The 16814-nt window shown below is 52.9% G+C and overlaps 1 protein-coding gene across 1 annotated transcript; it reads left to right on the top strand.

The window, feature by feature from the left end:
* Positions 1 to 250: 250 nt before the first annotated feature.
* Positions 251 to 16472, top strand: LOC133360948 (growth hormone-regulated TBC protein 1-like). The gene is made up of 6 exons (XM_061579836.1): positions 251 to 370; positions 2318 to 2414; positions 10324 to 10496; positions 10984 to 11169; positions 13810 to 15409; positions 15635 to 16472. Exons 2-5 carry the CDS (start codon positions 2321 to 2323, stop codon positions 14182 to 14184), a joined length of 828 nt encoding a protein of 275 aa, XP_061435820.1. The 5' UTR covers positions 251 to 370; positions 2318 to 2320; the 3' UTR covers positions 14185 to 15409; positions 15635 to 16472.
* The last annotated feature ends 342 nt before the right edge of the window (positions 16473 to 16814 follow it).

Here is a 16814-nt window from a genome sequence, read left to right as displayed (position 1 = left end):
TGTGTCTCTGTGTCTCTCTCTATGTGTCTCTCTCCTCTGTGTCTCTCTCTGTAGTCTCTCTCTCTGTGTCTCTCTCTGTATGTCTCTCTCTGTGTCTCTCTCTGTGTGTCTCTGTGTCTCTCTCTATGTGTCTCTCTCTCTGTGTCTCTCTCTATCTGTCTTTGTGTCTCTCTCTGTATGTCTCTCTCTGTATGTCTCTCTCTGTGTCTCTCTCTGTGTGTCTCTGTGTGTGCGCGCGTCTGCAGATCTGAACAGGACATTCCCAGAGAACGTCTACTTCCAGGAGGGAGCTCAGCCCAGCCTCAAGGAGTCCCTGGGCCGCGTGCTGGCCAGCTACGGCCACCACAACGACACCGTCGGATACTGCCAGGTTACCGTCGCGCACAGAAGGCAAAGATCCCCCGTGTAGCCTCTAGCAGGCTGCTGGGGCAAGTGCTGTTAGTAGCGAGTAGCAGCAGCACCTATACACAGGCAAAGATCCCCCGTGTAGCCTCTAGCAGACTGCAGGGGCAAGTGCTGTCTTTCCGACAGACCTGTTCATTCAGACGCTGTCTTTCCGACAGACCTGTTCATTCAGACGCTGTCTTTCTGACAGACCTGTTCATTCAGACGCTGTCTTTCCGACAGACCTGTTCATTCAGACGCTGTCTTTCCGACAGACCTGTTCATTCAGACGCTGTCTTTCCGACAGACCTGTTCATTCAGACGCTGTCTTTCCGACAGACCTGTTCATTCAGACGCTGTCTTTCCGACAGACCTGTTCATTCGGACGCTGTCTTTCCGACAGACCTGTTCATTCGGACGCTGTCTTTCCGACAGACCTGTTCATTCAGACGCTGTCTTTCCGACAGACCTGTTCATTCAGACGCTGTCTTTCCGACAGACCGATTCATTCAGACGCTGTCTTTCCGACAGACCTGTTCATTCAGACGCTGTCTTTCTGACAGACCTGTTCATTCAGACGCTGTCTTTCCGACAGACCTGTTCATTCAGACGCTGTCTTTCTGACAGACCTGTTCATTCAGACGCTGTCTTTCCGACAGACCTGTTCATTCAGACGCTGTCTTTCTGACAGACCTGTTCATTCAGACGCTGTCTTTCCGACAGACCTGTTCATTCAGATGCTGTCTTTCTGACAGACCTGTTCATTCAGACGCTGTCTTTCCGACAGACCTGTTCATTCAGACGCTGTCTTTCCGACAGACCTGTTCATTCAGACGCTGTCTTTCCGACAGTCCTGTTCATTCAGACGCTGTCTTTCCGACAGACCTGTTCATTCGGACGCTGTCTTTCCGACAGACCTGTTCATTCAGACGCTGTCTTTCCGACAGACCTGTTCATTCAGACGCTGTCTTTCCGACAGACCTGTTCATTCAGACGCTGTCTTTCCGACAGTCCTGTTCATTCAGACGCTGTCTTTCCGACAGACCTGTTCATTCGGACGCTGTCTTTCCGACAGACCTGTTCATTCGGACGCTGTCTTTCCGACAGACCTGTTCATTCAGACGCTGTCTTTCCGACAGACCTGTTCATTCGGACGCTGTCTTTCCGACAGACCTGTTCATTCGGACGCTGTCTTTCCGACAGACCTGTTCATTCAGACGCTGTCTTTCCGACAGACCTGTTCATTCAGACGCTGTCTTTCCGACAGACCTGTTCATTCAGACGCTGTCTTTCCGACAGACCTGTTCATTCAGACGCTGTCTTTCCGACAGACCTGTTCATTCGGACGCTGTCTTTCCGACAGACCTGTTCATTCGGACGCTGTCTTTCCGACAGACCTGTTCATTCAGACGCTGTCTTTCCGACAGACCTGTTCATTCAGACGCTGTCTTTCCGACAGACCTGTTCATTCGGACGCTGTCTTTCCGACAGACCTGTTCATTCGGACGCTGTCTTTCCGACAGACCTGTTCATTCAGACGCTGTCTTTCCGACAGACCTGTTCATTCAGACGCTGTCTTTCCGACAGACCTGTTCATTCAGACGCTGTCTTTCCGACAGACCTGTTCATTCGGACGCTGTCTTTCCGACAGACCTGTTCATTCGGACGCTGTCTTTCCGACAGACCTGTTCTTCACCTGAGGACGGCTGCTTGCGTTGTGGCCGAAACGTCGTGAGAATTGTATTATTTTGTTATGTTTTATTATTTTATTATTTCCCTTCTACGTGACTTTACCGAAAGAACCAAGAAGGTGAATCCATGCTGCAGTCACGAAAGCTTTCAATCGAAAATTTGGACCACCCTTATAATAACAACAACAACCCTTATGTGTCCTAACGTTTGGGCCACCTTGTATTATTCTTCACACACACAGGGCATGAACTTCCTGGCCGGCTACCTCCTCATTGTGACGAGATCCGAGGAGAAGTCGTTCTGGCTCATGGATGCCCTCATCGGCAGAATCCTGCCTGGTACGTCCCCCACTTCTCTCTCTCGCTCTCGGTCACAGCCACCGTGACGGCAACAACGCAGACCCACAGACTCAACACTGACCCACAGACTCACAGACTCACTGACTCAACGCTGACTCACAGACTCAACGCTGACTCACAGACTCAACACTGACTCACAGACTCAACACTGACTCACAGACTCAACACTGACTCACTGACTCAACGCTGACTCACAGACTCAACACTGACTCACAGACTCAACACTGACTCACAGACTCAACACTGACTCACAGACTCAACGCTGACTCACAGACTCAACGCTGACTCACAGACTCAACACTGACTCACAGACTCAACACTGACTCACTGACTCAACGCTGACTCACAGACTCAACACTGACTCACAGACTCAACACTGACTCACAGACTCAACACTGACTCACTGACTCAACGCTGACTCACAGACTCAACACTGACTCACAGACTCAACACTGACCCACAGACTCACAGACTCAACACTGACTCACAGACTCACAGACTCAACACTGACCCACAGACTCACAGACTCAACACTGACTCACAGACTCACAGACTCAACACTGACTCACAGACTCACAGACTCAACACTGACTCACAGACCCACAGACTCAACACTGACCCACAGACTCACAGACTCAACACTGACCCACAGACCCACAGACTCAACACTGACCCACAGACTCAACACTGACCCACAGACTCACAGACTCAACACTGACCCACAGACTCACAGACTCAACACTGACCCACAGACTCACAGACTCAACACTGACCCACAGACTCACTGACTCAACACTGACCCACAGACTCACAGACTCAACACTGACCCACTGACTCACAGACTCAACACTGACTCACAGACTCACAGACTCAACACTGACCCACTGACTCACAGACTCAACACTGACTCACAGACTCACAGACTCAACACTGACCCACAGACTCACAGACTCAACACTGACTCACAGACTCACAGACTCAACACTGACCCACAGACTCACTGACTCAACACAGACTCACAGACTCACAGACTCGACACTGACCCACAGACTCACTGACTCAACACTGACTCACAGACACACAGACTCAACACTGACCCACAGACTTACTGACTCACAGACTCAACACTGACCCACAGACTCACAGACTCACAGACCCACAGACACACTGACTCAACACTGACTCACAGACTCACAGACTCAACACTGACTCACAGACTCACAGACTCAACACTGACTCACAGACTCACAGACTCAACACTGACCCACAGACCCACAGACTCAACACTGACTCACAGACTCACAGACTCAACACTGACCCACAGACTCACAGACTCAACACTGACCCACAGACTCAACACTGACCCACAGACCCACAGACTCAACACTGACCCACAGACTCACAGACTCAACACTGACTCACAGACTCACAGACTCAACACTGACCCACTGACTCACAGACTCAACACTGACTCACAGACTCACAGACTCAACACTGACTCACAGACTCAACACTGACCCACAGACTCACAGACTCAACACTGACTCACAGACTCACAGACTCACACTGACTCACAGACTCAACACTGACTCACAGACTCAACACTGACTCACAGACTCAACACTGACTCACAGACTCACAGACTCAACACTGACACACAGACTCACAGACTCAACACTGACTCACAGACTCACAGACTCAACACTGACCCACAGACTCAACACTGACTCACAGACTCACAGACTCAACACTGACCCACAGACTCACTGACTCAACACTGACCCACAGACTCACAGACTCAACACTGACTCACAGACTCGACACTGACCCACAGACTCACAGACTCAACACTGACTCACAGACTCGACACTGACCCACAGACTCACAGACTCAACACTGACTCACATACTCACAGACTCAACACTGACTCACAGACTCGACACTGACCCACAGACTCACAGACTCAACACTGACCCACAGACTCACAGACTCAACACTGACTCACATACTCACAGACTCAACACTGACTCACAGACTCGACACTGACCCACATACTCACAGACTCAACACTGACCCACAGACTCACAGACTCAACACTGACTCACATACTCACAGACTCAACACTGACTCACAGACTCGACACTGACCCACAGACTCACAGACTCAACACTGACTCACAGACTCACAGACTCAACACTGACTCACAGACTCAACACTGACCCACAGACTCACAGACTCAACACTGACTCACAGACTCGACACTGACCCACAGACTCACAGACTCAACACTGACCCACAGACTCACAGACTCAACACTGACTCACATACTCACAGACTCAACACTGACTCACAGACTCGACACTGACCCACAGACTCACAGACTCAACACTGACTCACAGACCCACAGACTCAACACTGACCCACAGACTCAACACTGACCCACAGACTCACTGACTCAACACTGACTCACAGACTCAACACTGACCCACAGACTCACAGACTCAACACAGACCCACAGACTCGACACTGACCCACAGACTCACAGACTCAACACTGACTCACATACTCACAGACTCAACACTGACCCACAGACTCACAGACTCACAGACTCAACACTGACACACAGACTCAACACTGACTCACAGACTCACAGACTCAACACTGACTCACAGACTCACAGACTCAACATTGACTCACAGACTCACAGACTCAACACTGACCCGCAGACTCACAGACTCAACACTGACTCACAGACTCACAGACTCAACACTGACACACAGACTCAACACTGACTCACAGACTCACAGACTCAACACTGACTCACAGACTCACAGACTCAACACTGACTCACAGACTCAACACTGACTCACAGACTCAACACTGACTCACAGACTCAACACTGACACACAGACTCACAGACTCAACACAGACCCACAGACTCACAGACTCAACACTGACACACAGACCCACAGACTCAACACTGACTCACAGACTCACAGACTCAACACTGACCCACAGACTCACAGACTCACAGACTCAACACTGACCCACAGACTCACTGACTCAACACTGACCCACAGACTCACTGACTCAACACTGACTCACAGACTCAACACTGACCCACAGACTCACAGACTCAACACTGACCCACAGACTCAACACTGACCCACAGACTCACAGACTCAACACTGACTCACAGACTCAACACTGACCCACAGACTCACAGACTCAACACTGACTCACAGACTCAACACTGACCCACAGACCCGCAGACTCAACACTGACCCACAGACTCAACACTGACTCACAGACTCACTGACTCAACGCTGACTCACAGACTCAACACTGACCCACAGACTCAACACTGACCCACAGACCCACAGACTCAACACTGACTCACAGACTCACAGACCCACAGACTCACAGACCCACAGACCCACAGACTCAACACTGACTCACAGACTCACAGACTCAACACTGACTCACAGACCCACAGACTCAACACTGACCCACAGACCCACAGACTCAACACTGACTCACAGACCCACAGACTCAACACTGACCCACAGACTCACAGACTCAACACTGACACACAGACTCACAGACTCAACACTGACCCACAGACCCACAGACTCAACACTGACCCACAGACTCACAGACTCAACACTGACTCACAGACTCACAGACTCAACACTGACTCACAGACCCACAGACTCAACACTGACCCACAGACTCACAGACTCAACACTGACACACAGACTCACAGTCTCAACACTGACCCACAGACTCAACACTGACTCACAGACTCACAGACTCAACACTGACCCACAGACTCACTGACTCAACACTGACCCACAGACTCACTGACTCAACACTGACTCACAGACTCAACACTGACCCACAGACTCACAGACTCAACACTGACCCACAGACTCAACACTGACCCACAGACTCAACACTGACTCACAGACTCACTGACTCAACGCTGACTCACAGACTCAACACTGACTCACAGACTCACAGACCCACAGACCCACAGACTCACAGACCCACAGACTCACAGACTCACAGACCCACAGACTCAACACTGACCCACAGACTCAACACTGACCCACAGACCCACAGACTCAACACTGACTCACAGACTCACAGACTCAACACTGACCCACAGACTCAACACTGACCCACAGACCCACAGACTCAACACTGACCCACAGACTCAAAACTGACCCACAGACTCAACACTGACCCACTCACACACTCACTGGCACACTCACTCACACACCCACACACTCACTTACACACTCACACACTCACTCACTCGCACACACACTCACACACTCACTGACACACTCACTCACTCACTCGCACACACACTCACACACTCACTGACACACTCACTCACACACTCGCACACTCACTCGCATCCCGAACAACACTTTTTTGCGATCAACCAAACCCCGTTTCTGCGATCCACCAAACCCCTGTCTCCCTCTACCCCCGCCCCGCTATGTAGACTACTACACCAGGGACATGCTGGGAGTGCGAGTGGACCACTCACATACTCGCTCACTCATTCACACACTCACACACTCATTCACACACCCACTCACTCACTCGCACACTCACACACTCACACACTCACCCCCCCCCCCCCCCCCCACTGTGTAGACTACTACACCAGGGACATGCTGGGAGTGCGAGTGGACCACTCACTCACACACTCACTCGCACACTTACTCGCACACTCACTCACTCACACACACACTCACTCACTGGCACACTCACACACTCACTGGCAACAACACTTGACGTTTCCGCGTGTAGACTACTACACCAGGGACATGCTGGGAGTGCGTGTGGAGCACTCACTCACTCGCTCACACACTCACTCGCTCACTCACTCACTCGCTCACTCACTCACTCACTCACACACTCACTCACACACTCACTCACTCACACACTCACACACTCACTCACACACTCACTCACTCGCTCACACACTCACTGGCACTCTCACTCGCTCACTCGCATACTCACTCACTCGCACACACACTCACACACACACTCACACACTCGCTCACACACTCACTCTCACACTCACTCGCACACTCACTCACTCACACACTCACTCACTGGCACACTCACACACTCACACACTCACTCACACACTCACTCACACACTCACTCACTCACTCACATACTCACTCACTCACTCACACACTCACACACTCACTCACACACACTCACTCACTCACACACTCACACACACACTCACACACTCAATCACTCACTCACACACTCAATCACTCACTCACTCACACACTCACTCACTCACACACTCACTCACTCACTCACACACTCACTCACTCACACACTCACTCACTCACACACTCACTCACTCACTCACACACTCACTCACTCACTCACACACTCACTCACTCACACACTCACTCATTCACACACTCACACACACACTGGCAACAACACTTGACGTTCCCCCACTGTTTAGACTACTACACCAGGGACATGCTGGGAGTGCGAGTGGACCACTCACTCACGCACTCATTCACTCACACACTCACTCACACACTCACTCACTCATTCACACACACACTCACTCACTCACACACTCACCCCCCCCCCCACTGTGTAGACTACTACACCAGGGACATGCTGGGAGTGCGAGTGGACCACTCACTCACTCACTCACACACTCGCACACTCACACACTCACACACTCACACACTCACTCACACACTCACTCACTCACTCTCACACTCACTCGCACACTCACTCACTCACACACTCACTCACTGGCACACTCACACACTCACTGGCAACAACACTTGACGTTTCCCCGTGTAGACTACTACACCAGGGGACATGCTGGGAGTGCGTGTGGAGCACTCACTCACTCGCTCACACACTCGCTCACTCACTCGCTCACTCACTCACTCACACACTCACTCACTCACACACTCACACACTCACTCACACACTCACTCACTCGCGCACACACTCACTGGCACTCTCACTCGCTCACTCGCATACTCACTCACTCGCACACACACTCACACACACACTCACACACTCGCTCACACACTCACTCTCACACTCACTCGCACACTCACTCGCACACTCACTCACTGGCACACTCACACACTCACTCACACACTCACTCACTCACATACTCACTCACTCACACACTCACACACTCACTCACACTCACACACACACACTCACTCACACACTCACACACACACTCACACACTCACTCACTGACACACTCACACACTCACTCACACACTCACTCACACACTCACACACACACACTCACTCACACACTCACACACTCACTCACTCACTCACACACTCACTCACACACTCACTCACTCACTCACACACTCGCACACTCACACACACACTCGCACACTCACACACACACTCACTCACACACTCACTCACACACTCACTCACACACTCACTCACACACTCACTCACACACTCACCCCCCCCCCCCCCCCCCCACTGTGTAGACTACTACACCAGGGACATGCTGGGAGTGCGAGTGGACCACTCACTCACTCACACACTCACTCACTCACACACTCACTCACACACTCACACACTCACTCACACACTCACACACTCACTCACACTCACACACTCACACTCTCACACTCACACACTCACTCACTCACTGGCACAATCACACACTCACACACTCACTCACTCACTGGCACAATCACACACTCACACACTGGCACACTCACACACTGGCACACTCACACACTCACTGGCAACAACACTTGACGTTTCCCCACTGTGTAGACTACTACACCAGGGACATGCTGGGAATGCGAGTGGACCACTCACTCACACACTCATTCACTCACACACTCACTCACTCACACACTCACACACACTCACACACTCACACGCTCACTCACACACTCACACACTCACACACTCACTCACTCACACACACACTCACACACTCACTCACACACACACTCGCACACACACTCACTCACACACTCACACACTCACTCACTCACACACTCACTCACTCACTCACACACTCTCACACACACTCACTCACTCACACACTTGCACACTCACTCACACACTCACTGACTCACTAACACACTCGCACACTCACACACTCACACACTCACACACTCACTCGCCCACTCACTCACTCACACACTCACACACTCACTCACACACTCATACACTCACACACTCATACACTCACACACTCATACACTCACACACTCATACACTCACACACTCACTCACTCACACACACACTCACACACTCACTCACACACACACTCACTCACACACTCACTCACACACTCACTCACACACACACTCACTCACACACTCACTCACACACTCACCCACCCACCCCCCCCCTGTCTCCGTGTAGACTACTACACCAGGGACATGCTGGGAGTGCGTGTGGACCACTCACTCACTCACACACTCACTCACTCACACACACACTCACTCACACACTCACCCACCCACCCCCCCCCCCCCACTGTGTAGACTACTACACCAGGGACATGCTGGGAGTGCGAGTGGACCACTCACTCACTCACTCGCACACTCACTCACTCACACACTCACTCACTCACACACTCACACATTCACACATTCACACATTCACTCACACACTCACTCACTCACACACTCACTCACACACTCACACACTCACTCACACACTCACACACTCACTCACTCACACACTCACTCACACACTCACTCACTCACACACTCACACATTCACTCACACACTCACTCACTCACACACTCACACACTCACTCACTCACACACTCACTCACACACTTACCCACCCCCCCCCCGACTGTGTAGACTACTACACCAGGGACATGCTGGGAGTGCGTGTGGACCAGGAGGTGCTGGGGGAGCTGCTCGCCACCAAGCTGCCCCACGTGGCCGCCCACGTGGCCAGCCACGGCGTGCCCTGGCCGCTTCTCACGGCGCGCTGGTTCCTGTGTCTCTACGTTGATGTGCTTCCTGTAGAGGTACCCCCCATTACTACCCCCCACTACTACTACCCCCCACTACTACCCCCCACTACTACCCCCCACTACCACTTCTACTACTACTACCACGGAGTGCCCTGGTCACTACTCACGGCTCGCTGGTTCTTGTGTCTCTACGTTGACGTGCTTCCTGTCGAGGTGAGAGGCCACTACCACTACCCACTACTACCCCCCCACTACTACCCCCTACTACTACCCCCCCACTACTACCCCCCACTACTACCCCCCCACTACTACTACCGCCCACAACCACATCCGCCACTACCACCATTACCACAACCACAACCACCACAACCACCACCACCACCACCGCCACCAATAAACCGAACGTCTCCAATGCCTTGTCGCCATTCTGCCCCCCCCCGCACCCCCCCCCTGCCCCCCCCCCCCGCTCCCCCCCCATCTCCCCCCCTCTCCCCGCCCCTCCCTGCCCCCCCTGCCCCCCCTGCCCCCCCCTGCCCCCCAGACGGTGCTGCGTGTGTGGGACTCGCTCTTCTACGAGGGCTCCAAGGTTCTGTTCCGCGTGGCCGTGACGCTCGTGCGACACCACCAGGCCCAGGTGCTGGCGGCCGCCGGATTCCCGGCCATCGTGGCGGCCTTCCGCGCCATGGCGGTGGGGAGCTTCGCCCGCGACTGCCACACGTTCATGCAGGTGGCGGTGGTGGCGGTGATGATGATGACGATGATGATGACGATGATGATGATGACGATGATGACGGTGACGGTGATGACGACGGTGACGATGATGATGACGACGATGATGACGATGATGATGACGTTGACGACGATGACGATGACGACGATGATGACGATGATGATGATGATGATGACGGGGAGCTTCGCCCGCGACTGCCACACGTTCATGCAGGTGGCGGTGGTGGCGGTGATGATGATGACGATGATGATGACGATGATGATAATGACGATGATGACAATGACGACGGTGACGGTGATGACGACGGTGACGATGATGATGACGACGATGATGACGATGATAATGACGATGATGACGACGATGACGATGATGATGATGACGACGGTGATGACGATGATGATGACGTTGACGACGATGATGATGACGACGATGATGACGATGACGATGACGATGATGATGATGATGATGACGGGGAGCTTCGTCCGCGACTGCCACACGTTCATGCAGGTGGCGGTGGCGGCGGCGGCGATGACGGTGGTGACGGTGATGACACCAACGATGACGATGATGACACCGACGATGACGATGATGACGGTGATGACGATGATAACGACGATGATGACGATGACGACGATGATGACGATGATGACGATGCTCGCGTGTGTCTGCGTGTGCGTGTGTGTGTCTAATGTGTGTGTGTGTCTACGTGCGTGTGCGTGTCTAAGTGTGTGCGTGTCTAATGTGTGTGTGTGTCTAAGTGTGTGTGTGTGTCTACGTGCGTGTGCGTGTCTAATTTTTTGTGTGTCTAAGTGTGTGTGTGTCTACGTGTGTCTACATGTGCGTCTACGTGTGTGTGTCTACGTGTGTGGGGAGCGGTAGTGTAGCGGTTAGCGCTACGCTGCGCTATGAACCTGGCGACCCGCGTTCGATTCCCGCTCACGGCTAACACCAGTGACGATTATCTGAACCGGTCCTGGGCCTCCCCAAGGTCGACTCAGCCTCAAATGAGTACCTGGTGCGGTGTGTAAACATCGTCACTAGGGAGACAAAGGCGGTCGGGCGTGGTGCTGGCCACCCACCCCCTCGTGTACCGTTCCGGCCTTCATAGGTGCTCGCTAACAGCACTTGCCCCTACAGTCTGTAGGCTATACGGGGGATCTTTGTCTTTGTCTTTGTGTCTACGTGTGCGTGTGTGTGTGTTTGTCTGCAGGTGTGTGTCTACGTGTGTGTGTGTGTGTCTACGTGTGTGTGTCTACGTGTGTGTGTCTACGTGTGTGTGTGTCTACGTGTGTGTGTGTCTACGTGTGCGTGTGTCTAAGTGTGTGTTTGTCTACGTGTGCGTGTGTCTAAGTGTGTGTCTGTCTACGTGTGTGTGTCTACGTGTGTGTGTCTACGTGTGTGTGTGTCTAAGTGTGTGTGTCTACGTGTGTGTGTGTCTACGTGTGTGTGTGTCTACGTGTGTGTGTGTCTACGTGTGTGTGTGTCTACGTGTGCGTGTGTGTGTGTCTAAGTGTGTGTCTGTCTATGTGTGTGTGTCTACGTGTGTGTGTGTCTACGTGTGTGTGTGTGTCTACGTGTGCGTGTGTGTGTGTGTCTGCGTGTGTGTGTCTACGTGTGTGTGTGTGTGTCTAAGTGTGTGTGTCTACGTGTGTGTGTGTGTGTCTGCGTGTGTGTGTCTACGTGTGTGTGTCTACGTGTGTGTGTGTGTCTGCGTGTGTGTGTCTACGTGTGTGTGTGTCTACGTGTGTGTGTGTCTGCGTGTGTGTGTCTACGTGTGTGTGTGTGTGTCTACGTGTGCGTGTGTGTGTGTGTCTGCGTGTGTGTGTCTACGTGTGTGTGTGTCTACGTGTGCGTGTGTGTGTCTAATGTGTGTGTGTGTCTAAGTGTGTGTGTGTCTACGTGCGTGTGTGTGTCTACTTGTGTGTGTGTGCGTGTGTGTCTAAGTGTGTGTGTCTGCGTGTGTGTGTGTGTGTGTCTAAGTGTGTGTCTACGTGTGCTCGCTAACAGCACTTGCCCCTACAGTCTGTTAAGGCTATACGGGGGATCTTTGTCTTTGTCTTTGTCTACGTGTGTGTGTGTGTCTGCGTGTGTGTGTGTACGTGTGTCTACGTGTGTGTGTGTCTAAGTGTGTGTCTACGTGTGTGTGTGTGTCTGCGTGTGTGTGTGTACGTGTGTCTACGTGTGTGTGTGTCTAAGTGTGTGTCTACGTGTGTGTGTGTGTGTCTGCGTGTGTACGTGTACGTGTGTCTACGTGTGCGTGTGTGTGTCTAAGTGTGTGTGTACGTGTGTGTGTGTGTGCCTACGTGTGTGTGTCTAAGTGTGTGTGTGTCTAAGTGTGTGTGTCTACGTGTGCGTGTGTGTACGTGTGTCTACGTGTGTACGTGTACGTGTGTCTAAGTGTGTGTGTGTCTAAGTGTGTGTCTACGTGTGTGTGTGTCTACGTGCGTGTGTGTGTCTACGTGTGTGTGTGTCTAAGTGTGTGTCTACGTGCGTGTGTGTCTACGTGCGTGTGTGTGTCTAAGCGTGTGTGTGTCTAAGCGTGTGTGTCTACGTGTGTGTGTGTCTAAGTGTGTGTCTACGTGCGTGTGTGTCTAAGTGTCTGCGTGCGTGTGTGTGTGTGTGTCTTGGCTGTGCCAGAGGACGTTTGTGGACCCAGGCAGCTTGCCCATGGCCACCATCACAGCACAACGGGACTCCATTAGAGCAAGGCTCCTGCAGGAGGCGGGTGGACAAGAGGGTGGACGTGGTGGACGTGCTGGTGGTGGACGTGGTGGTGGTGGTGGACATGTGGGTGGACATGGTGGTGGTGGTGGCGGTGGTGGCGGTGATGGTGATGGCGGTGATGGCGGTGGTGGCGGTGATGATGGTGGTGGTGGCGGTGGTGGTGGTGGTGGCGGTGATGGTGGTGGCGGTGGTGGTGGCGGTGATGGCGGTGGCGGTGGTGGCGGTGATGGCGGTGGTGGTGGTGGCAATGGTGGTGGTGATGGCGGTGGTGGCGGTGGTTGCGATTAGGCGGTGTAGTGGTTAGCGCTACGCTGCTCTAAACGAACCCAGCGACCTGGGTTCGATTCCCGCTCACGGCCAACACCACCGGTGACGATTACCTGAACCGGTCCTGGGACACCCCTAGGTCGACTCAGCCTCAAATGAGTAACCTGGTACGATTTGTAAATAACCATCGCCACCGGGGAGACAAAGGCGGCCGGGCGTGGTGCTGGCCACCCACCCCCCCTCGTGTTAAGGCTACACGGGGGATCTTTGTCTTTGGTGGCGGTGGTGGGGGTATTGGTCGTGGTGATGGTGGAGGAGGTGGTGGTGGTGTTAGTGGCGGCAGTGGTGGTGATGGTGGTGGAGGTGGTAGTGGCGATGGGTGGTAGTGGTGGTGGAGACGGTGGTAGTGGTAGTGGCGGTGGTGGCGATGGTGGTGGTAGCAGCGGTGGTGGTGGTGATGGTGGTAGTGGTGGTGGAGACGGTGGTAGTGGTGGTAGCTGCGGTGGTGGTGGTAGTGGTGGTGGCGGTGGTAGTGGTGGTGGTGGTGGTGGTAGTGGTGGTGGTGGTGGTGGTAGTGGTAGTGGTGGTAGTGGTGGTGGTAGTGGTGGTGGTAGTGGCGATGGTGGTGGTGGTGGTGGCGATGGTGGTAGTGGCGATGGTTTAGCTGTAGACCGCTATCGATGTTAATCGGTGTGCTTTGACCATACTTCACCATCTTGGTCATCAGTGTGGGGGTTGGTGACGTCGGGGTGGGGCGGTGTGTGGGTGGTGGTGCGCTCACTGGTGGATCATTGGGCTTTTTAGTAAAAATCTTGATTTGCAGCCTTTCGTGACCTCATGAATCCGTATTCTTTGGTTCTTTCGGTAAAGTCACGTGGGTCGAACAAAAATAATCGATCGCGACGTGTCGATCTCAACGCGAGCGACCGTCATCAGTTTGCCGGCTGCAGCAGTTTCCCCGCTGTGATTGTCTCGCCTGATGACGATTGCTCGTGTTGCAATCGAAACGTCGCGATCGATTATTGTTTTCGACCTACGTGTGACTTTACCCAAAGAACCAAAGGGCATTGATTCGTAATAAATCGTCATTTTGCGACCCCCACTGCCTCATATTATTACGTGCCAGGGACTCTACGAGATGCTCGGACAATAGTCCGAGCCCACAATTGGCGATAAGTAACGGCAAAGCAGTTATAAGCGACTCACAGAATTGTGCGCAGTTGCGTATACAGTCCACACAACAAAGGTCGCAACCGGGTACCCGATACCCGTACCCTACCCGATACCCGGCTACCCGTACCCGGCCGGGTACGGGTAGCCGTTTGCGACCCTGGTGCGGCCGGGTACGGGTAGGCCGTGAGTCACTGGTGAGTCACCGTTTGTCACTCATTTCCCAACGTCTTGTCTCTTCTCACAATTCAAGTTCCTAGAATCAACCCACCCGCGCCTGCAACATGGCTTCATCCCAGAGGTCGCAACCGGGTACCCGATACCCGTACCCTATCCGATACCCGGCTACCCGTACCCAGCCGGGTACGGGTAGCCGTGAGTCACTGGTGAGTCACCGTTTGTCACTCATTTCCCAACGTCTTGTCTCTTCTCACAATTCAAGTTCCTAGAATCAACCCACCCGCGCCTGCAACGTGGCTTCATCCCAGAGGTCGCAATCGGGTATCCGATACCCGTACCCTACCCGTACCCGACCGGGTACGGGTAGGGTACGGGTACGGCCGGGTACGGGTAGACCGTGAGTCACTGGTGAGTAGCCGTTTGTCACTTTTTTCGGGTAGGGTACGGGTACCCGTACCAGGCCGGGTACGGGTACCCGTTTGCGACCCTGGTGCGGCCGGGTACGGGTAAGGAATCAAAACCCGTTTGTGACCTCTGCCACACGACTTCCCTGAAGGCATCGACACCTTCAGCGAGCGCGATGCCGATGATCACACCACGCGGTTCAAATAAAAAGCAAGGGACAACCCCCCTACCTGAACATCCTGGCTCCGCCATCGGGTGCGTTAACCACTGCGCCACCACTCCTCCCCGTCAAAACCACGTCAATGGTACTCATATTTATCTTACTAGACTCTAAATATATTTAAAATACGAATTTTTAAACGCGTTTAAATGATTCTTTTTTTTTAAGTAAACTTATTTTTTTCTTCCTCCGCTAAGGTTTTGGGCCGCTATGTACCGCGTAGCCGTCGGAAGAGCGTTGTCGCGAGATGTGTTTTTTTTGTTTGCGAAGCGAATGAGCATCTTCTTGATTCTTTCGGTAAAGTCGGGTAGAAGGGAAATAATAAAATAATAAAAATAAAACATAAGATAATTCTCACGACGTTTCGGCCACAACGCAAGCAGCCGTCCTCAGGTGAAGAAACAGGTCTGTCGGGAAGACAGCGTCTGAATGAACAGGTCTGTCGGAAAGACAGCGTCTGAATGAACAGGTCTGTCGGAAAGACAGCGTCTGAATGAACAGGTCTGTCGGAAAGACAGCGTCTGAATGAACAGGTCTGTCGGAAAGACAGCGTCTGAATGAACAGGTCTGTCGGAAAGACAGCGTCTGAATGAACAGGTCTGTCGGAAAGACAGCGTCTGAATGAACAGGTCTGTCGGAAAAGACAGCGTCTGAATGAACAGGTCTGTCGGAAAGA

Source organism: Lethenteron reissneri, chromosome 70 (genome assembly GCF_015708825.2).
Source record: "Lethenteron reissneri isolate LAM-NWPU_2019-01 chromosome 70, ASM1570882v1, whole genome shotgun sequence".
NCBI lineage: Eukaryota > Metazoa > Chordata > Hyperoartia > Petromyzontiformes > Petromyzontidae > Lethenteron > Lethenteron reissneri.
Note: the sequence above shows the minus strand (reverse complement) of the source record. Positions and strands in the feature narration are given on the sequence as shown.